At 37.4% G+C, this 22,821-nt stretch overlaps 1 protein-coding gene across 3 annotated transcripts in view; it reads right to left on the reverse strand.

Annotated features, from left to right (window-relative positions):
- The window catches only part of KCNH8 (potassium voltage-gated channel subfamily H member 8), a 195,882-nt gene that overhangs the window by 56,689 nt on the left and 116,372 nt on the right, over positions 1–22,821 (reverse strand). For 2 of the 3 annotated variants that reach the window (XM_027809082.2, XM_027809083.2), the window contains exons 6-8: positions 21,264–21,421; positions 19,056–19,097; positions 15,343–15,550 (exon numbers count right to left, since the gene is read on the reverse strand). In XM_027809082.2, the coding sequence (XP_027664883.1) occupies positions 15,343–15,550; positions 19,056–19,097; positions 21,264–21,421 (408 nt within the window). The remainder of the gene's footprint in view (positions 1–15,342; positions 15,551–19,055; positions 19,098–21,263; positions 21,422–22,821) is intronic. The other variant, XM_005441818.3, reaches the window with a different exon arrangement.

The following is a 22,821-nucleotide window of genomic DNA, read 5'->3' on the forward strand; positions in this document are numbered from 1 at the left end:
CCATGTCTACCAAAAATTAACGTAATTTGAAAGGTGACATCCTAAGTAATTTTTTTGTAAGGCTGACTAGTATCCTTTGTAAATAAGTTGGCTTTTGTATTTCTAACTGAATATATTCTTAGAAGCTATCATAAAATAATTATATTTTATAAAATTTTAATTCATGTGACTCAACAAAGTCATAACAAGATATTGACCCAGTGTGCTCACTGAAAATGAATTCATGGCACAATAAATATTCAATGAACTAAATAGTTTCAGAAGGAAGAAGTGCTCAATCAAGGGATTAAAAAAAGAAAAACAAAACCCCAAGATCTAATTGTAATGGTGCTGATAGCAACAAAAAGATTGCCAAGACCACAGAAGTACTGAAAACCCGAGAATTAAGCTTTAATGAAATTCAAAACCAAAAATTAAATTTGGCAAAATTCAACTCTATTAAATTGCAAGTATCACTGCTTAGAATAAGAAAGTAAAATTTCTGCATTCTCATGGTAACATTGATGCCCTCTTGGAGGTACTGACAAAATGCCTTCGCAGGAAGCATTTAATTTCTTGCCATCAGCAAGGTGTGATCTGTTAAATAATTTACATTCTCATTTTGGAAGGCCACAAGTGTAAGGGGAGATACTTTTTATCTTACAGGAAGCTTGTAATCCACCCCAGTGAAGGCACTATAGGTGCATGGATTATGATGTGATTTCCAAAGTCTCTCCGGGTTGATCACTCCTGGGTGTGTTCATGGCTTGTAAGTGGTAGACCAACAGGCCTGATACGAAATACTTGCAATGTTAGCATTTTATTAGAAAACAATGTTGGAAAGATATATTTTAAAAATTATTTTGTCAGTCACAAGTAAGCACAGGGTGGAGCTCTACAGCTTTACCACCTAACGCAAAATGCTACGTACAAACTCCATAAAACTGTGTACATGAATTACCGAGAGCTTCACACATTTCAGGTCCCAGTTTCTGGCCAGAACCTAACTATGTTTGTACATTAAACATTAATATTTTTAAATGAAGTCCTATCTTTTTTTGTTTGCAAAGTAAGATTTTGCTCTTTTATTTTTTCTTCTACTGGGCTGGATAAAACCCTGAGGACCAGCCTAGACACAGTTCCATAGTCAGAGCCCCAGATATTTTTTAAGGTGGTAGATAATTCATGTGAATTAGCTACTTACATTTCTCCTTCACCACTTGGCAAAATATTCTCTTTCCAGAGAAGTTATTTCTCGTCTACAACGAGAAATCTGGTGAGAGAGGAAAGAAGGGAGTGGTGTGGGGGGAGACATGTCCCTTCGAATGGAGCTCCAAAATAGTCTCCAAAAAGCTAGCTGAAGCTCTGCATGACCCTAGAGGTTATTACTGGAGGACTTTTCCTCCCGGACCGTTTACCATGTGGAATGGGAGCTGGATAGCTGTGCTTGTCCCGCTTGGTGGGCTGGCCCTGCATGCTGACTGGGCAGGCTTTGGGTGGCTTGTCCCTCTCAGCCTACACTGTGTCACCACCTTGCTGCCACATAAGACTGCAGATTGCATCTCTGGGACATGCAACTGATATTCTGAAGATGTCTAAACAAATAAGACAGCTGCACAGCTCTTTTGTTCACAGTGATGAGGAAGACTTCAATATGCATTCACAAGTCTTACAGTATAACACAATAAAGATTCCTCTTACAATAGAGATGCATCTATTCCAAGGTAGAGACCTGACTGTTTTACATGTAAGAGCTATATATAAGAATTTTGAGAGCTAACTCAGCAGATCTGCAAGCAACACATTCCTCCTGGTATTTTATGATAATTCTCTAAACATTTATACTTACTGTTGCATAGAAGCTCCAGTGTACATGGTAAGTGCACCTGCATTCCTGCAGAACTAGGTCATAAATTCCTTCAGTCTCATTTATCAAGGAGCAGGTAAATTGAGAAAATAAATGTACTGCAAACTCTTCTTCTCTGTGGTAAGCCTGTACAGCTCTTCTCAACAGTAATTTGTTAGATGGCTATATTTGGAGATTGTAGGAGATTTAAGTCTTTTTTGCTTTTGCAAGACAACAGGCTTTTTCTCTTCCCCACTTCATTGAATAGACAAAATGGGGATATTTTCAGTATCAGCTTTCCATGACTGTGTCAGTCAATACATACAAAGCGCTACATATAGTTAACTGTTTTAATTAAACTTTTTTGTTTCTCTAGGAATACTTTATAAACAGCTCTAACACCATTAACGTATTTGTAGTGAAGACAAATGCCTTTGATACTTTTTAATTATCCTGATTCGTCCCTCCCCTAAAACAGCCAAGATTTTTTTTAAGGTTTAAAGAGATCAGTAACATAAGCAAATTAACAAATATTATATAATGTTAATTTAATTTTTAGATTACAAGTAAAATATAAAAGTCTAAAAATAGCTAACTTAAGAAATAAAATTGTAAGCATATAATTAGATGTATATAAATCATTTGCAAATCATTTCCTTTAAGGAGAGGGTCACACTGTCACTTCACAAAGAGTCTCAGCATTTAATGTTACTGTTCCTTAGGCAAACTGGTTGTCACTGTCCTTTTCTGGGCTATCAAATGTCTTGCAGCTAAGGTTGGAATTGGAAACAACACTTCTAGTCCATTCAGTGCAAAGCGCATGTCTGTCTATACCCTCTTTGCTTCCCTGTGCTCCATCAGTCTGTACCCATCTGTTAGAACTTTTCTTAGAGTGTAATACTCTTTTGGGCAAGAGCAGCCTTTTCACCCTGTGTTAATCCAGCAACGAGGACAGGAGGGTCTTGACCCATAACTAGAGACCCTGGGTGCTGTTGCAATAAAATTAATAGTAATGACTTTTTTTTTGTGCTGTCAGCTACAGTGTTAGAAACCTGCTTTGCAGTTTTATATGTTTGGAGTCCAATTCATGCCAAAAAGGATTTGAGTTACTACAGGTGATATATTTCTGTCTTTTTTAAGAAATAAGTACTCTCCTCCATAAGCAATACAGATTACATTAAAATGAAACCTGTATTATCAAAATACGCAAAAAAATCCCACAAGATGACAACTTGAAGGAAGTCAGTTTTAAGGTTGCTAGCAAAACTTTGGGGTTGTATGTGTGCAATGTGGCATAGCTGGTAAATTAATCTCACTTCTGCCCTGATGTTCTCACCTGCTCAGGTCTTCCCCTCAGAAAAACTCAGGCTAAAGCATTTCAGTACTTTATTTACATGGCAATTTCTCAGTCCTAACGGTGAGTATATTGACAGTCCTGACTCAGAATTTGAATAGATTCACCTGGGGGCAATGACAGTGGTAATCAATTCCTTAAAATCTCTCTAAAAGAAAGTATTACTTATTTGCAACAGCAAGATATCAAGAGGACTATATTTTTTATGAAAACATTGTAATATGCTACATGTATTTTTATACTGCCTGTTTAACTGCCCATGATCTGCGAGAGTGGGGCTGTTTACTTATAAACTCCTCTGTACGAGTCCTCTCTGCTTTTCAAAGCTGAGTAATGCCATGGGTGGTCCCTGACAGCTGATCCCTTCCCTTCTCCTATCGTGTCCCCTGCTCCATCAATTAAGACAATTTTCAGCAGCTTCTACCTGTTCAAATACAGCCTCCCATCTGGGTAAAACATGGGCAGATGCCTCAGCACAGAAGCATTTCCTTTAGTAGGTCTAGTTACAAATGAAAGGGTAGTTGCAGAATTACAACAAAACTATGCTAGTTTATATTTGACTAGCCTGCATAATCACACAGGGGATGGTATGACAGGATGGAGTTTGGTTTGTGTCAGTATAGACTGTTGCAGTCTACATGACATCCGTTTCTCCTTGTCTTCTGTACTGATAACATCCATGCAAGTTAGAGAGCAGCTAAGTATGCTGACCCTCACTACAATCCTTTCCTTGCATGCTCCATAGATTTTGCAATATTGTCTAATTCTTTTCCTCTGCCTTCTCACCTAATGAACCACTGTGTTGCTTTCTGGACCAGGACACTGCCCGAGTCAGACAGCCAGGCGATAAACAGTATTAACACTTCATTTATCTTGCCTTGTCTTAATTTTCTAATCCTTGAAGCACAACCTAAGTACATTTTTTTCAATATGATTTTTTTCTATATGTTGTTTCAATCAAGGATGTTGAGATTCAAACTTATTTGGCTTTTGTGAGGGGAAAATCAACAACTGGGGATATCTGGCTCCAGAGTCTATCTTAACGTAATAGCAAAACAAGAATTTGCAATGTAATGAAGGCTCAATGTAGAAAAGGAATAAAAACTAAAGAAGAAAGCTAATGTCTTAATAAGAAGGCACACTACATATTTAAAGTTACAGCAGTTCTGAAATATAACACCTGTTTCTGCAGATCTGACAGGTATTTTTAAAGTGTGTGACATAAGGAAATCCTAAGCATTAGCATTTTTATCTGTACCTATCTTAGATCTGACAATGAAAAATAGTTAGGAATAATTAGGTATAATTAGTTTTACAGAACCTGGCTTGTGTTAGACTTTATAGACTGTAGAATGCTATGACATACTCTCACAACTCCACATTGGTTTCTTTTGCTGAAAGCAGTTACTAGTTACCCTTAAGCACTGTCACCTGCAAGTACAAAAGAAGCACAAATGTTTTCCAAGGTATGTGAAAATGGAAGAAAGTCTGAAAAGAAAAGTCTTGAACAATTTCTTCATTTTTATATGGAAATGATTTTCTATTCTAGTAGCAGGAAAGCCTTTCTTTCATCAAGCACCTGCTCTGTTAAAGGGCAGAAGAAAGGATAAATAAATAGCAAATAGGAATATACACTGAAGACATTTCTAGATTAAAAATGTAAGGCATGCTTGTGCTATAGAAGAAAAGAAAAGCAATTTTAGTTGTGATGGGGTGTCTATGGAATGTAATATGGCATTCTGACACCCTAGGATATCTAGCTATGTGATGGGGCTGAAAGAGGCAGTCCAATCAAATATTGAAGCAGCTGCCAAAAAGATTTCAAAGTCTTTTCAGAGGTTTTGTGGGTTTAAACTGGATTGAGACATTGTAATTTGAACAGCCAGGCCATTGAGCTTTGAAACCAGAGGCAGAAATTTCTGAGACATCCTAACAAAACATCCTTTTACATCAATGTGTAATAGAAATGAATGTTTTAGCAAACGGATACAGAGCTCCCCAAGGTGGGAAGTGTAACCCTAGAACAAGCTACCCCAAAAGATGGAGGCCTCTCCAGCCTTGCTATTTTTGAGGACTTGGCTGGAGCATGCCGTGTCTGACCTGATGTAGTGCTGGTGACAGTCCTGTTTCAGCTGCCTGGTTGGCCTAAATAAACCCCAGAGGTTCTCTCCGGCCAACATTTCTATGATTCAAAGTACGGCTATTAAGGGTTAAAGACTGATGTAATTTCTCCTTGAGCAAGGCTTTTACATACAATATTGGCAGCTTTCAATAAATTATACTCTACAGTATTCCCATTACAGAAGCCATGTGGAAAGATTATGGTGTTATTTTACCTCTTGGGACTATTGCCTCTTATGGGATGTATACTGAGCAGATTTTCCCCCTACATGTGGCACTGAGAATTTCTATTAGAGCTGCAGAAATTGGTTCAGATACAGTTTTTCCACTGAGATAAAAACTCTGTGGGTTTAATGATATGTAGGTAATCTGCATTTAGATGCAGGAGGACACTTGCAACTTTATCAAATCTCAGGGGCTTCACTGACACACCAGTTTTATACTTTTCACTTAAAAATTGCCCAAAATTGTCGTCCCAGGTACAAAATCTTGAAATGTATTAACAACCACATGAAAACCTCACCCTCCCTTCATAAGGTACTTTCTACTTTTTTCTGGGCTGCAAAACCAATGGGATATTTTGTGATGGCTAAAATGGTTCAATCAGAAGGCAAAGTGTGGTACATAAAGAAAAATATAGTTTAATCAAGGAACTGAGCCTGTAGAAAAGAACAGCAGGGAAGAATGGCAGAATAAAACCTACTAAGACCCAAAGCAGCTAAAATACAAATTAATGTTAAATGAAAGGCAAAGGAAATGTTTCAGTTCAGTTCAACAAATCGCACAAATGGCACAGCTCCATCACAAAAGTAGTGTTTTGGGTTTTCAAATGCAAAATTTAATGATTTCCACAAGATTAATTTCTATAGTTATTTTAAAATTGAAATTTATGTTTTAAATCCTGACAAGGTCTGGTATGCACAGGTTTAAAATGAGGAATGTTAATAAAGAAAACCTTTCCTAGAAAGTTTGTTTTACATATAAACCAGGCAGAAAAATAGGGCCAGGTTTTCAGGTAAGTCTTTACAAGCCCTTAATTTCTAATTATAGGTCTTTACCATGTGCAGACAGGTTTCCACACATACTTGTAGCACATGTCCAGGTGATTACAACTGTGCATGATAAAACTCCCTAGCAGCAGTTAAGTTTCTCTGTGTCTATTCTAACAGATTGACAAGGGAGTGAAAAACTATGTGCCTCTGCTTGTATTGTACTAAAAATTGTACGTAACTATAATCATCTGCAAATAGGATTTCATCTCCAAAAACTAGATGAACTTTTGCTCCCTAATTATACTTATTCAGAAGTGTAACCCAATCTGATATAAACCCCAACATTTTCTTTCATAAATATTTCACACTATAATCTTCTCTAAATTGGGCCTCAGATATAGTAGTTTTCACCAGAGTTGTTTTAACAATTCAGGTAAGGTATCCATCAGACTAAAGAAATATTTTGTGGTGGTTTTGAAATAAATAAGTAAATTTAATCACTCTAATTTCTTCCTGATTTTAACTAATTTATCTGTTTAGTTCTTACCGGACTAGAAATTGCGAACCTCAAACAGGAATTCATGGAAAATGTACACATTGTACATATAATTATATTGTTACTTTTACTGAGGAGTAAAGCTCAAAAGGATTCAAAAAACACTGAAAATATTAAAAAGCTTTCTAAAGTAAGATATTCTAGGTTTTCAAATTTCTGTTTCAACTGCCTTAGAATACTTCATCACTGTGAAATGCTTCAGTACTGTGGTACCTCCTTGACTTTTTCAAAGGATGTGCAATGTAATAAGCGCTGTGTGTAATTATTTGTGAGATGGGTGCTCTGAAAAACTTTCTAGCTTAAAGGTACGTATATTCCACACAACAATGGACCTTCAATGCATATACCCCAGGTCAACAGAGCATTATAATTAATTTCACTAAATTGAAGATGTCATCACTCATGCATGACAAATGTATTTCTTTAATTCTTTTTCTTAAAGTTGCCTCTCAAAACCAGAAAGGACCATAGTTCCAAAATAACAGGGTCTGTTATTACTAATGACAAAAAATTAAGAAAACCGATAACCAAACCCATAGTGAAGCAGACTGAAAGAGAGATTAGAATTAAATATTCAGGTACAGAGATGACAGACTGAAATGAACAACTGATCATGGCTAGTGAATGATGTCCTGTGCAATTTAGTCTGCATGAAGTTCTTTCCTCCCCCACAAGAATTCATAAATCCACACATGCCAGTTCTAACTTGATGGATGTGTGTTTGGAGCGGTGAAATAGACCAATATTTCAGAGCAGAACACAGTTTTCTTGGCCAAGAGCCTTGGAAATTTACAAGTGCTCTTTCTAGCAGTGAAAAGGACCCACCAGCTCTTAGTAAGCCGAACACTTGTAATTACTAGAAGCTGTTTTGTCATAGGTCCAGACTCAAACTCCAGAAGGTAGGTCAGGAATCCAGAAGCAGGCACATGTACTCGCATGTACCAAACACATCACCTGGGTCCAAAACCTGATGGTTCCTTAGGACTATAGTTTCACCCTGCACCTTCTTTTGGCTGATTTACCTGACATCCCCAGTACCTGGAGATAGGTGATCACACAGAATCTCAGTTTACATAATTTTTTAAAAAGGAAGTTCCTGATTGCCAGTATTGCTAAGAGTATGGTGAAAATAGGAATCTCAGTGGGTTCAAAAACAGACTGACAATTACATATTTCTAAAGTCTCATTATTTTTCATATTTCATTTTTTCCTGGTTTTTGAATGTATGGATTTGATAAAAACTGCTCACATCGCATTCAAAACCAAATCTATTTATTCTCTAAAAGAAGGAAATATTGTACAGAAACAGAGTGGGAATGATCTGGGATCAATAATAGTTGAGATAATTAATGTATTAAAAAAAAGAAAAATAAAACCCAAGCCTCTATTTCAACTTTGATACCAACTCTTGTCATGTCTAGCCATTCAAGTCATTAAACTGCTTTGCAAAAACTTCATGATACATAAATATTTTCCTACTTCTATGGTACACTATGAGGATTAATATGAAAATATTAACAGTCAAGATTTAACTAATTATTGTTTTAACAAATTATGCATTATTTTGACCAGGAAGGGGAGTAACGACATCGATTTTTTCCAATATGATTTCTACTGTTACTTACTCCATGGTTATGCTGAGTCCAAGAGTACCAGAAATGTGTATTAGTTCACTAACTTACATTATTTGAGGGAGAACTAGCAGATATACATACCTAAAAATAGTTTTTCTTCTGAAAAGAGGATAGCTCGAGTTTTACCCTGAATAAATGTACCAATGCCACTAGTATCTATTGTCAAGGATATACTTAAATCTGTACCTTCAGAGTCTCTGGCAAAATTCCTCAGGACGTTAAGAGAGCTAATAATGACTGCCTCAGGTTTCTTAGCATAAGCTGGGAAAAAGGTTCCTGGCACTGAAAACTTCCCAACCTGTTGAAACTCAAGAGTTACAAGATAATGACTCTCAATGGATATTCCAGCTTGATGCTGACTTATGAAATTCTGTCAAGACTGAAGCTACCTGGGGGCCACAAAGAGCTTGGACAGAATTTAGGAACCCAAGCTCAAGAGTGTAATCTAAAGTTTGCATCTAAGATATTAGTCACTTACATTTTGCATGGTTCCTATCAGCCAACTTCTGCATCAAGCCAGAAATGCTGCCGATGCTCAGAGTATCTTTCCTATTTGTACCCAGTGGGGATCCTTTAGCCACCTTGACCCAGCATCTGAATTCCCTGAAGGACTCAACACGGAAGGTAGCTGTGCGCTGTATAGCTCTAGCCAATTTAATTGCAACGGGAATATGTGGATTGTCATATCACCTAACATCTCAGTGGTAAAAAGGGACACAAAAGACTTTCAGATCTCTGTTCTCTTCGTCCCTGGAGAGTCCAAAGCTTCATCTCTAGCTTCACCTGGACACTAGAGACTCTGGATAGACACTCGGGCATTGGCCATTCCTCTGTTGAAATTATGTCAGTTTGAGAAAAAACCAAAACAGCCAGAACTCCAGGAAGCAAGCTTCCCAGGAAGAATGTTGAGAGAAGTAACTCATACACTATGATATGGTGCTCTCTTAAGGAGATTTGCATTGTACCTATATCTTCCATACCTTAGACACAAGTTCCGGTGCCCAAACCCCATGCTGAAGACGAGCGAAATTCAGTAACAATGCCTCTCTCTCCTTCTGTGGTGAGAAGAAATCAATGACTTCTGGTTTGTTTTTCACCAGAACAATGTCCTTCATATCTGTGCTCTCGATGGAGACAACCCCAAGCTGCTTGTGCAGAATGAGAGGTGTGCGCTAACTGCTGCAGAAAGGGGCCATCCTTTCCAGCACAGTTGCAACTCTAAGCAAACACATGTAAACTTTCAAGAAGCAGTTAAACTTACCAGTTTGGATCAACACTATTTGAGGGATTTTTATGTTAAATTCTATTACGTGGTACATATACATCCTTCAGCACCTGTGAACACAGCTTATAACTTCCCTGTGGCCCATCATGAAGCATATAAAAGCCAAGTGAGAGGGCCTGAAGGCACAATCTTATTTTCAGCATTTCTTACTGGTTCCACCCAGGTGCTGTGCACTTCATTCTGCAGCTAAATCTGCCACCCACTGCCCCGAGAACTAATTCAGGGTATAAATCCTTTGCCAGGAGTCAGGCATCCAAGGCCCTTTAAAGGCTCTGACTGCCAGGGTCTGATCAAGTGTGGGGAGGAGGTTTTATATCGCAGAGTATAGGCGAAAGTATAGTGGTTCAGTCATGACTGAATTCTTGTTTTCAGAAGTGCTGTAAATTACAAAACTAATAGAAAATGAGAAAAAACTGGAAATGAGTATAGGTGTTTTATTGAAATAAAGATTTAAATAGCTGAAGAATACCCTTTATAGACCTGATTTTAAAGTGTCTCCCAAAGTAAACGCGTACACTTTATCTTCTATAAAAGTACAGGTTATTATTTATTTATTTTAAATTTTGCTTTGACAGCAACTCCTCCATAGTCAGAATGTTGTAAGTGTTATCGTAGGTGGACTAATAAAGAGTTGCAGCTGAATTTCTGGTGGACAGGAAGGATTATTTTTTTTGTGACAATTACAGAAATTATACCTGACAGCTTTGATTATCTAAGGGAACCAGCATCCTGACTTTTGGCCTTCTCCTAATCTCCTCACTACACTCAAGACAGCTGAGTTTCAACAGCTCATATGGTTTTCACGGAATGAACGCATTTAGCAACAGGAAACATTTTCAATATTATCTGTTTCCCGTAGAGACAGACCAAAAAGTCATTTCACGTATTTGATAAGAACTTGGAGGGGAATAGCTCCATATATACTAATTCAAAACAGCAGACAGCAAATAAAGAACCTATGCCTAAATCTGATACCAGCTAAACCTAAGGAAACGAGAGCCAAAGTATTTAAGTCAGTGGAATTAGAGTGGTAGGATCAGCCAGGAACCTCAGCACAACCTAGCCTCTACTCCATGTCAGCTAACAGAAAGTTAATCTTATTTTTACAAGCTGCTGAAAATCATGCTGTGTCTGAGGGAAACATCGGTTTCACCAATGAGAACAAATGAGGGGAAAAAGGTGCAATGTAATAGAGAGGGATCTGAAGAAGCTAGATGGGAAAAGCAGGACAAGGTATGTACTACTGCCTCAGGCCGGTGGGACTGACCAGTGCAGGAGTCAGGGTTTATCAGACGTCAGAGTCAAGCTGCTGTATGTGGAAAAATGGTCTCCTGAGATGGGAGAACTTGCTGAGGTAAAGTTTTCTAGCACCTGAAAACAACGCCCATACTGCATATCTTCCGAATACCTCATGTAATCAGTTAAAATAGCAATACCAGAGCTAAGCAAGAGAGCTAAGCAAGAGATCCAGATTTTAACATCACATTACACTGGTATACGTCTCAACGCCACCACATCACGACAGTTCATGAATAACATTCCCAAAGACTGCATCTTTCTCGTTGTGCAACCACATGGCTAACTTTGTGAATGTAACCATGTTTTAAAATTATTTGCAATGAGAATGTTGCCTGAATAAAGGAAAAAAAAATATGAAATAAAGGCTTACAATTAGGGCCAGCAAGAACAAAGCAAATACATTTCTTGGTTCTGGGTATTTTCCTAGGGAGAACTTTATCACTCCCATTGCCCCAATCCAAATGCAAATTAAGCACCTCATTTGTTTAAATTAGCCAGAGAAATAGATACACAGAAACAAATGCTACTCCCACTAAAGTCAGTGTTGTGAGATCTGGGCTATGATGCATGTCTGATGGCACAGCAAGGTCCAAAGTATGATGATAACAGTACTGCAGCTTTAAAATGTTTGCTTTAAGTGTTAGCAAAACCTCAGTCTTGAAATCTGTGCTGCAGGCTTTTTGAGGAAGCACTAAATGGAGGAAGGATGTTGCAGAAAGCTTTTTTCCTCTCCTCTGTCTCTCCCCCCAAAATAGAAGCACACATAAAAAGCAGAGAAATCTTTTCATTCCAGTCATGGTTTTCCTTTCTTAGAACAAACCCATCACTGTATTTCAGCTATGGTATGTATTGCAGCATCCATACTTAGGGTCCCAGTTTTTCAGGTGGGCAACACCCAAGACTCTCCAGTGAAGAATAAAAAGCATACTTTCCAAGGGGGAAAACACATTCCTTTTAATAAAAAAGTATAGGAATTCTAGTTTTTACATTATATTTTTTAATGCTGCCAATTAGAAAGCCTCCTAATGCCTGGAATTAACTTTGTATAGGATGTGTTGATGGAAACCTGAGTCTTCAGTTTTGGTATTAGTGTGATAAAATTAAAAGTTTAAAAACTAAATCCCTTCAATACAAAACTAACAATCATATTCTATTGCTTTCCCTGCAGTAAGAAATCTCTTTTACATGCTCTCCAAAATGGCACAAAAATTTCCAGTTGAGGCCTTCGTATAGAAGAAAAGAATATCCTCAGTGTCTTAAAATAACACTACGTTTATTATACCCCAAGCAAGATTTCTCTGTGTGCATTATTTGTTTGTGATTTATTATGATCTCCAGATCTCATTTTACTTTGCGTAATCACTCATACCCTAAATCACACCTACTGTTTTCCCCTCAATATATTGCTTACATGGATGCTGTGAGGCATAGCAGACTGGCAATTTAAAGTTTTGTTAAGGTGAAAAGAAAGTCTAGCTACAGATAATCAGCTGTGTATCACCCACCAGACTAGCAAAAACTATAGCACACAGAGGGACCAGGACTTCATGGTGTCTCACCAGCAAGTAGTTTGAGAGCAACAGAATTTGTGCTGATTGAAGAAACTACATAATCCTAATTTTCTGCACATGTATGCAACATACAAGATTGTACAGAAATTTTATCAGCGCTGAAGTGGTCTTTGCAAAATTATGGCTTCATGCCAGGTATCTGAAGGTTTCTGAGCTCTTTTTTTTTTTTTTTTTTTTTTTTTTTTTAAATCAATTTCTAATACTTTAACATTTTAAAAATGTTTCCTTTTAAAAAATAAACAAAAGACCCCAACAAATCTCCAATATTTAACTTAGTGCTAGACAGAACTTTAGATATAAATGTTCTGACAGATACAGAACTAATATCTGTAGGGGCTTTGCACGAGTTATTGCAGTATAATTTTACGATACATTTATAACACCTAAATATTTTAAAGACTATCCATGAAGGTGGTAGAACAGCTTTCCAGGCGAAAGTGCAAAACCACACTTTTTGAAAAAAACTAAAATAAAATCAAGTTGTAAGCTCAACAGCAAAGCCCTTTGGCCAGGTAGAAGGCTAAAGTCTAAGTACACACCAATAAGAAGTGCTTTGGCCCGTCCAGTGGTGAAGTGCGTTGCCTTCAGCTGTCCAGGGAAGGTCACTGAGTCTCACAGATTGAGATGAGCCAGGGGTAAGAGGCTGTTTAGGAGCAGTTCCTGCCTAGGAAGCCCACTAGAAGATGGTCAGAGCATCATAACCCAGATACAATGCTCTTCACTGGGATGCAAATGGAACTTCTGTGAAATGGCTCCCAGTTAAACTGGGATTGGTTCTAATGAGGTGGTTGGGACATTAGCTTATTACTGCCATTGCCCAAGAGAGTACAAAACTGAGTGTGGTCTCAGCTCAGGGGAAAGGGACAGGCTGCATGGGGAGCACAGCCAGCAGCCCCACCTAGGGAGCAAGGATGCAGCCCATCCTCATCATTGGGACTGCAATGAATGCTTTGAAATCAGCTATCATTTGTGGCCTGCATAAGGTGACAGTGTGTCTTCATAGCTACTTCCCACCAGAGACACCCTTCTTTTTATTATTATTATTATTATTAGGATTTGTTTTTCCGTTAGCAGTATTTGACCAATTTGCGAGCAGTGGGCTTTCTTTGTATATACTCCCCTACAGCTGCAGTCTTTTCTTTGAGAGCTTTGTGCTCCATGAGGAGTTCAGCAGCAGGTCACAGACCTGATTTACAAAGGGAAGGAGAAATAAACAACCAAAAAGAAGGAAAAAAAGGCTCCACAAAGCTTTCAGTAACCTATGGACAAACTTGAGGTATGTATTTATTGGACTTACTTTCTTCTTTTTCCCTTCCTGACCTAGCAACCTCTCCTCATCTGTGTTCAGGCACCTTTAACATACTTGGCATTTTTCCTTCAGACTAATTATTATTAGATGGTATTTAGATAGATGATAATGTGGTTAAGAGAGGAGGAAGAAATTAAAAGAGATAAGAAACTGCGTACTGCAGTTTGAGTGCACATCTTGAGCCTTTGGTCACAGGTGTTTGCATTATTCCTCCCAACAAATATTTTTTCTGTTGGGGAACTGTCTCACCATCAGATACTCTTTGTTTATGAAAGACACACACATGTGTTCTTTTAATCTCACAGATATTTTACATACTCTAAATTATTCATATGCATTTTTATTGTGTCTTTAGTATCTAACAGCATAAAGACGACTAGCAGGGCTTCCCCCTTCCAGTTAACTTTATTGCTGGCCTTGTTTCCTCTCCTGCTTCAGTGAACATGTAATAGATTTAGGCTAAAGGTAAATACAAGTAGAACTAAAAAGACAGAACACAAGGAACCAGAAAGAAAAGGGAGAAAAAGGGATGCTTGATATTGATATGGCATTGGAGAAATACAGCAAAAGAAAGGCACCTCTACAGTAAAGCCAGAATGACCTAGGTGGGAAGATGTGGAGTATCAGCTGTTGCACTAGTGGGTAACACACCTTCAACAGCGTGCAAATACCTGGTGATGCCAGGCTCCTATACAAGGTATATTGTTTCCCCTTTGTACCATCACACATGGCTACAACCCTTCACAGTAATAATAAACCTTAAACAAAAAAGGAAAAGCTTAAAATCTAAGAGTCAATCTGGAACACTCAATGAAATCACAAAGAAGAGTGGGGTAGAAACTAAATACTGAATCAAAACTGAGCGTTCCAAAACCATCTCTCCACTGATAAACACCTCCTCTGCTGCGCAAAAGAGCAACGCCTGCAAATCAGCTAAACAATATTTCCAAAGGGAGTTTTTAAATTGAAGGCACTTCAGGGCCTATCTGTTTCAATGTATATTAAGGAATAACCAGCACACTCAAGGGAATTCCTCTCTTGAAGAATTTGCCTAATTTGCAAAAACAGGATGAACTTTCCCATCTACTCTTCTACACAGATTGTCTAGCCCTCCCCTATTGAGAACCTCAATTTCCCAAACATTGAATCACTCTTGAAAATCTCCTTGTTTTCTACTTTTCCCATTTTATTTCATTTTAATCCTTTTTTTCAGATTGACCTGAAATTGAGAACACCAGTCTCTTCCTTTTCTCTACAAACAGCACTAAATAATTGTACAAGATTAAGCAACAAAGGAAATACTGAGTGATTTATACATACGTTTTGATATAGTCACATACGTATGCATATAAAAACATATTACGTATCTATGTATATGGTGGAAAGAAGAACTTACCTATGTCCCAGGTAAGGGGGTTGTTCTGTTCCATCTCCCTTTTCCCTATGACATACCAAATGCAGGCCATCCAGTGAGCAAGCAAGGCAAACATGGACATGAGAAGCGTGAGAACAATTGTACTGTGCTGGGAGTAACGATCCAACTTCTGAAGGAGACGCAAGAGGCGTAGCAACCGCACAGTCTTTAGGAGGTGGACAAGGGAAACCTGGGAGAACGGGGAGAGAAAACAACTTGTCAGCAGTTGACTTCCATCACACCGTTCTCTTGTTTCAATGAAAGAGGACTATCTCCTAAAGCTCTATAATTTTTTTTCCCATCATTCAGTTACACAGCTGCATATTATGCTTAGAGTAAATCTCAAGACAGCAGAGAATAGAAAAGAAGTTTATATATACAAAAAAAGTATTTACATTTGATGTGTACGTACATATTTACTGTTTCTGATTTAAACTGAACAAACTTGAAATACTGGGAGATCTTTCGTTTTGTCTTTCTCTTCAAGCCAAGTCTTCTTTTGGATTTAACTTAAAAATTTGTGTTTGTGCAAAAATAGATCCTACCCTGCTCTACAAGAGAAACATAATAGTCAAACTGACCCATATTCACTTGAATCCAACACAAAAACACAAAATAAACATCTTCAAGCACACAAAGATTTTAATTTTCTGCTAACAGCCAAACAGTAGGCCTGCCTCAATTATGTATGAGATGACATCAGCTTAATAATTCAGTTCAGACTGGGAGAGGAAGTAACATATAGCAGATATTTTTCAGAACAAGGAAGCAGAGAAATAAGTGAAGACTCAGATTTGCTCCTGGGATTTAAACCTGTGCTCAGGGGCCCGGGATATTTTACTGCTCTCTAAAGCAGTAAGTTTAGAGTCTGAAAATGCTTGTATTAAGACTCCTAATACTACTTAACTTCCTTACCTAAAATATTATTGCCTTTCAAGTGTATGTGGCAAAAGTACCGCCTAATCTGCTCAGCACCCTAAGTGTACATCAGTTTATGAAGTATAAGGGCTCTGGCCTCAAAGGAGATGCAACAATGCACAAAGTGAGCAGTGTCTGGATGACCCCATCCCCTCCAGAGCATCCTCCAACCTACATCCACACCAGAGTGTGCACAGCTCCCAATTTTGCAGAGAGTATACTTGGGTCATGTTTCAGCTGTTGGGTAGAGTCAGCAAAGAATATGCAGATTAGGATCCCAAATATTTATATATTTTTTTTAAGATTAAATAGGCGGAATTTTCATTAACAGTAAGCTTTTTCTTCCCACTTCATTAATGAGGCATTAGGATTAATGCCTACTAGCTATGTAGCTGATACAGGATACATGCATCAGCTAGAAAAATAACATCAAATTTGACACGTCTTCCCACACCCTTCCCAGAACACAGCAATGAGCTCTCTGAAAATAAAGTCTAAAGCACAAAATAAAGTCTAAAGCACAGCTTGATAAACATCCTTTTGCTTTTGCTAATCCAGAATAACCTGAAGCTAAGATTCCTGTTTCTGTTACCAAAATTAATAATTTGAAGCCTTAATTTTATAGGTGTGCATTCACTAACAGCTAGGTCCAGATTGACTGGTAAATTCTGTAATGTGAGGTTCTAGGTTTATTCATGAAGACTTAAGAATTCATTGATTTTATTCCAGTCTCAGGAATTAAGTAGGTGTAAAACATGTAAAAAAAAAAAAGTAACAAAATCTGCAAGCTTTTTTTTTTTTTTTTTGCTACTACAGTTTCGATAGTGCGTAAGTAATTCTCCTACAGGCTTCTTCAAATGGTATTTCCTGCCCATTATTTCTTTTCCTCCCCCCCCCCCCCGGAGAACCTTTACATTTTTCCTCATGTCCATAGCTGGGGAAAAAAGAGAATCAACAAAAACATGACACTTATTTTAAATACTTTGAAGTTCAATGCTGTCAGGAATAAGATTTGACATTAGAGCACACAAACAAGTACAAGGTCTTCTCTTCTTGCATTTCTTTTATCCATCTTATGTCATCTACAATAAGTCAGTGAAATTAGTTACGTCTGTGGCCTTAAGCACAGGAATATCTGTAAGTCTGGGCCAGAAGGCTGTAAAATGTTTGAAGGAATTGTCATGTTTGTGTTAATACAATCATATAACTATTAATTATTCTAATTGAATGCCATGCCACTATACCAACTGCCTCCTTTTCTGTGGTATTTCCCAAAGTCTCTTTTCCTTCTCTCTCATCAATTTGTTTGAACCAAACATGGTTCTGTTGCACTCTTAACGTAAAGGGGTCCCTCTCCATGACTGACTCTTCAAGGTGTTGTAGTAATATATAAACATATATAAAATGATTGTATATATAATGATTGCATAGGTGCCATGGCCTTCACATCGGTGCTTTCATCTTTACATGGGTGCCTGTGTTCTACCACATCAGAACCAATTATTGATAACTTAGGTGAAAGTACTTTTTTGTTGGATTCTTAAAATAAGACATGTCAAAATGGCTGTTACAACAACAATTGTGCCCTGCCAGTTATCACTTGTCACTAAATTCTGACCATTTTTATTAAGTTACAGAACACTGACAGACATAAAACTAGCAAATCAGATATAACATTCTTTTTTTACACGGAGACTTGTTTAAAGTCTCCAAAGACTGCCTCATTTCAAAATAATTTCTGCTTAAATTTGAACATAGATGTAATTAATCATATATAATTGCACTGAATTTTCTCATTAGTCATGCCAAACACTCTTGTATTGTGTCCAGTCTGTCATTGGAAGATCTGAAATGCCATCAGGCAGCTTTCTTTTCTGTCACAAATTTAGAAAAACAAAATGAGGAGTCAGCACTCATACTTGTGACTGTGGAATTTGCTTTGCCCACGGATATAAAACCATCTAAATGTTTCATTTGGTTAATCGTTTTAGACTAGCTGGGTTAACCTTTTTCTGTCAAAATGACAGAGGCAGACTTTTATCTAAAACTAACACAAACTCAATCATGGCATAGTGCTGAGAAGTACTGAGAAATAAAGTTGCTACACACTAGTGATGAAATTCTCTGCTTGGAAGAATCACCTCCTATGGCAAAAAGGAATTAATAAGAAAACATGATACATTTTAAGAAATTACTAGTGGCAGAGATCTTTAATTCTTTCTATCTGTTGGTTAGCTGGTTTTCCTCCAAAAATGATACTTTTGCTCTGTAACCAATAGTTACTCAGAGAGGAGCAAATTTAATCATTATAACTAGTGCTTAATGGCCTGGTTTTTACTTTGGCAGCACGTCACACCACATTTCTACAGATTAAGGGATCCTTTGTGTCAGATGAATAGAAGGATGGAAAAGGTTGCGGTCTGAGCAGACACTGAGGTTAGGCAGGAATGTACCGGAGGTCTCAGACCTCCAAAGAGTCACCCATTTAGTGGCAGGGCAGAATCCCTGCGAGGTTTAAAGGCAGTAGAGCCAACTTATACAGTTTCACTTTTCTTCTTTTGAAATATCTCCAAGGATGGTGAAAGATTCCACACCTTTTTCACGCACTCTATCTCCACAAATCTCCAACTGGAGGATGACATTTATGTGCCATACATACGTAGGTATGTATGGCACTATACCTATAGCTTGCAGAATTTAGAGCATCCCTAAAGGTTTGGCCTTTGTGCTGGGGCCTGAACAGCAAAGGAGTGATGCTCCCTGATGCCCCTTCTCACCGTTCTGTTGAGGCAACATCTGAGAGTCGATGGAGTGAAAATCTGAGAACAGACATGAGGAAATGGCTTATTAAATCATAAAGTCTGAAAACAGTGGAATGTGATTAATACCTCCCCCCGCTCTTGAAACAGTTGATAGCTATTGTTATCTTGAGGATTATATTAACAGTTGCCAAATCTTGCCATGACAGGAAATATGATACAATAAGGCACTGTGTTCCCATCGAGGAATCATAGCGAGAACAAAACGAGAGTGTTTTCCGGGCTAAATGCAGGGTGCAGACTCTCAAATTCTGGATTTTCTCTCAGTTACCAGAAGGAAGAGAGGGTTGGCCCTTGGCTGTTCACTCTGTGGTGGCCTTTACCATATAGCAGCTAGCTACCAAAGTAGCTAGGGCCAAAGCAAATAAAGGAAAAAGATTTGATCTTGCAAAAAGTTTAACAAGATATTTAACTCTTGGAGAATTAAGGGAGCTATGCCTGTTGATCAACGTTAATTTAGAGATCAACATGGCTATGTACCATTTACTGCTTTAGGCTTAGTGTTAGGGCATAATCTATCATTTATTATCTCATTAAGCATCCACTACTAATAGAGGGACATTTCAGTGTCACTGGATGTTCTTAGTCACCATATTAGTAATCTTATTAAGGAAAAAATTAAAACAGACAGGAGGTGTGTATTAATCATATTGAAGTAGCGTTTTTAATACTGTGACTTTTTTAACTGTAAATATAATTATTGGAAAATACTTTATTTTCCAGAATTCAGTATGGAAAGCACATCAGTATTTTCTCTTTTTTTTTTAAATTGGAAAAGATTAATTTTGGGTTTTTTTAATTTTCTCCTTAAAGGAAGAGATCAGACCTGGTTCATTCAATGAAAAATTCTTAGTGGAAATTAAACCAACACAGTTATGCTGGCTGTTTGGTTTTAGTGTAGGGGCTAAACTGAGTTAGTAATGTATTTAAATAGATTACCCACCAGTTACAAAAAAACCCAACAACCAGTGATTGAAGCATGTGGAACAATTAACTGGTTTTAAAAGCTACTGCACTGACATCAGATTGATGGTTCTTAATGTAACAAATGGAGAAGAGGAAGATCATTGAAGGAAATGGAACTAAATTATAAAATCAAACATGATACCTTACATGGGAGGCTTGCTGACTAGTGTTTGTCTATATTTTTTTCTGATATGTGTTTATCATATCATCTATGTACATTTCTGTATCTCAAATTAATGAGATTGAGTGCATCTTGTTCATAAAAAGATCAAAATTCTGAGAATTAGAAAGTGGACAGCTTAAAAACCTGTCTCTTATGTGAAAAATCCACCAAACTGACAAATCTCTGTCAACATTTTTTTCAAAAGTTAAACTTTCTGATTCAGAGGGGAAGAAGTGTTTGGAGTTTTGGGAGGTTTTTTTTTGTTTCTTGTATCTTTACTTAGTAGATTCTTACTGTAATAAATCTAATAGGGCTATCAGAAGAAAAGCCTTTGTTTTAGCATAAGTAAACCAATACAGATGTAACCCATCATAATTGTGAGATGACCAGATGTTAGACCCACACATTTTTCAAAGCGTCTTAAGCATTTTGTCATTATATTCCTAAAAAAGATGAATTGAAACCAAAGCCAAAGTTAATGCCAATTGTAATAATAGATGTTAGAACACACAAAAATTAGTTATCATGCTCTAGAATGCCCAGAGGTAAAAGGAAAGAAGATTCCTGGCTAGATAAAGAATGATGACTATACTGACCATAACAATCATTTACTTTATCACAGTAACAATTTATGAGTCTTGAAAAACTAAGGACTGAATTTATGCAGCATTAAGAGAGCAAAAGCCATAAGGCATTGTATTTAGCACAGTAAGTAAAAATGAATCTAATGTAGGTGCAATGTTTACAAAGTAAGGATAACTGAATCAAAAAAATGGTAGATATGTGTCTTTCATGGTGATGAATGGTCACTTTGACACCCAGCATGTCAAGTTATCATGTACATTTACATTGTATTCCTTCCTTCCGCATCAAATGTGAAAACATGCTACAAAGCTGAAAAAGACGTCACAATATTTTAGTTCATTCCGTTTTAGTCTTCACATCTGGAAAAAAACAAAACAAAACAAAAAACCCCCCAAAAAACCCCAAACCCCTTTTGAACAAAGAACAATTAAAAAAGACAGGCTAGTACTTACCACAGTGACGTTGAAAGCATAAAGAAGATCAAAAGGAAGTGCAGCAATTAAATCAATGATAAACCAGGTAGTCACGTAGTGGATACAAATAGATCTTGCTTCAAATATAACTTGGCCAGACTTGCTGACATATGTTGTTCGGAAATTTAAAATAATATCTGCTTGACAGAGAACAAACAGAATCAGAGACAGCGATCTCTTGATTCCTGGGAATAACCTCAGGAATCCACCGTAAGACTGACTTTTTTTCTTATATATGGCAAAACCCAGATGAAGAATCTAATACAGAAAGAAATAAAATATAGTGGTAAGAGATCCACATACATAGAGTTAATGTAATCGATGCACTAAGCTGTTCTTTGTAAGGAGTTAAAAGACCATTTTAAACATTTTAAAATCACAGATTACAAAGGGAGACTGAGAAAAAACCCAACCCCCACACATTGCTCTTTAAAATAAATTCAATGAAAAACTACAGTAGGATAGCTGTGCATAAAAATTATTTATGTTTCTTTTCAGGTGAAAAAAATCATTAAATATTTAAAATGTGTAACTGAAGCAGTCTTTTAGTGATAACTGTCGGTATAGGGAACAAATGTCATTTTTTTTCCAGATGAATAACTGTTTGTTTATCAAAGAAAAGTGCTGAACTCACTTAAAAAAAAAAAAAAAAGAAAAAAGAATTTGAGCTATGGTGGAGATCACGAAAGTGGTATGAATTGCTTGGTGGCTGGTGCATTTCATATGTTCCTATGTAACATTCCAGGATGAATGTATTTCAATATGATATATAATTTTGACACGTCTTGCCAAAACATGTTAACGTCCAAAGAAAAGCTCAGGTCTTGACAAGAGAGTCTCAATTATTTTCATGTCCTACAAGACAAAGACTATAATCTGTCCTGGAGCTACGGACCCAGTTTCTACGAACATCAGTGAAAACTACTTGTGTAACTTCTACAATGTCGGAAATGAGTGCAGTCATCCATCAAGGCCGGTGTTTTACAGCAAGATAATTAGCCTGCTGCCTTGCAAATTGTAATGCTTCATGTTGAAGACCATCTCATAAAAGAGAAATAAGTGATCCCAAGTGCTAGGAAGACATTCGGAGCGTGATTGTCTTTTTCTCATTAAAAAATAACAACTGCAGGGTGATGATGTGGCAGCCTGAAAGCCAGTGGACTTTCTTTAATATCCAAGTTATGAAAGGCAGCTTTCTAGATGCTAGTCCAGTGTGTAATAGACTTGTCAGCTGTGTTATTTGTAATCTAGGTAGCCTATTATTAAGTGTTACAAGGAGGGAAGTGGATTCCCTGTGCCCTCTGCCTTTGTCTATGGCAGAAATGGCAGCACCTTTCTGTCTGCTACATGATGAGCACAAGAATATGCACCTTCAGCTGCCTCCTCTGCACGCTGCTTTTCTAGGAAGGTTGCAGCAGCTGGCTCTGCACCATCCGCAGCACAGAGCGTGCAGATGTTTGGGAAGTGTTTGCTATCCAAACAGCTGTTTCTTACAGCTTCTGTGGAAGGGGAGATAGAAATGCCAAATGGAAGCTAT

Source organism: Falco cherrug, chromosome 4, assembly GCF_023634085.1.
Source record: "Falco cherrug isolate bFalChe1 chromosome 4, bFalChe1.pri, whole genome shotgun sequence".
In the NCBI taxonomy this organism is placed as follows: domain Eukaryota; kingdom Metazoa; phylum Chordata; class Aves; order Falconiformes; family Falconidae; genus Falco; species Falco cherrug.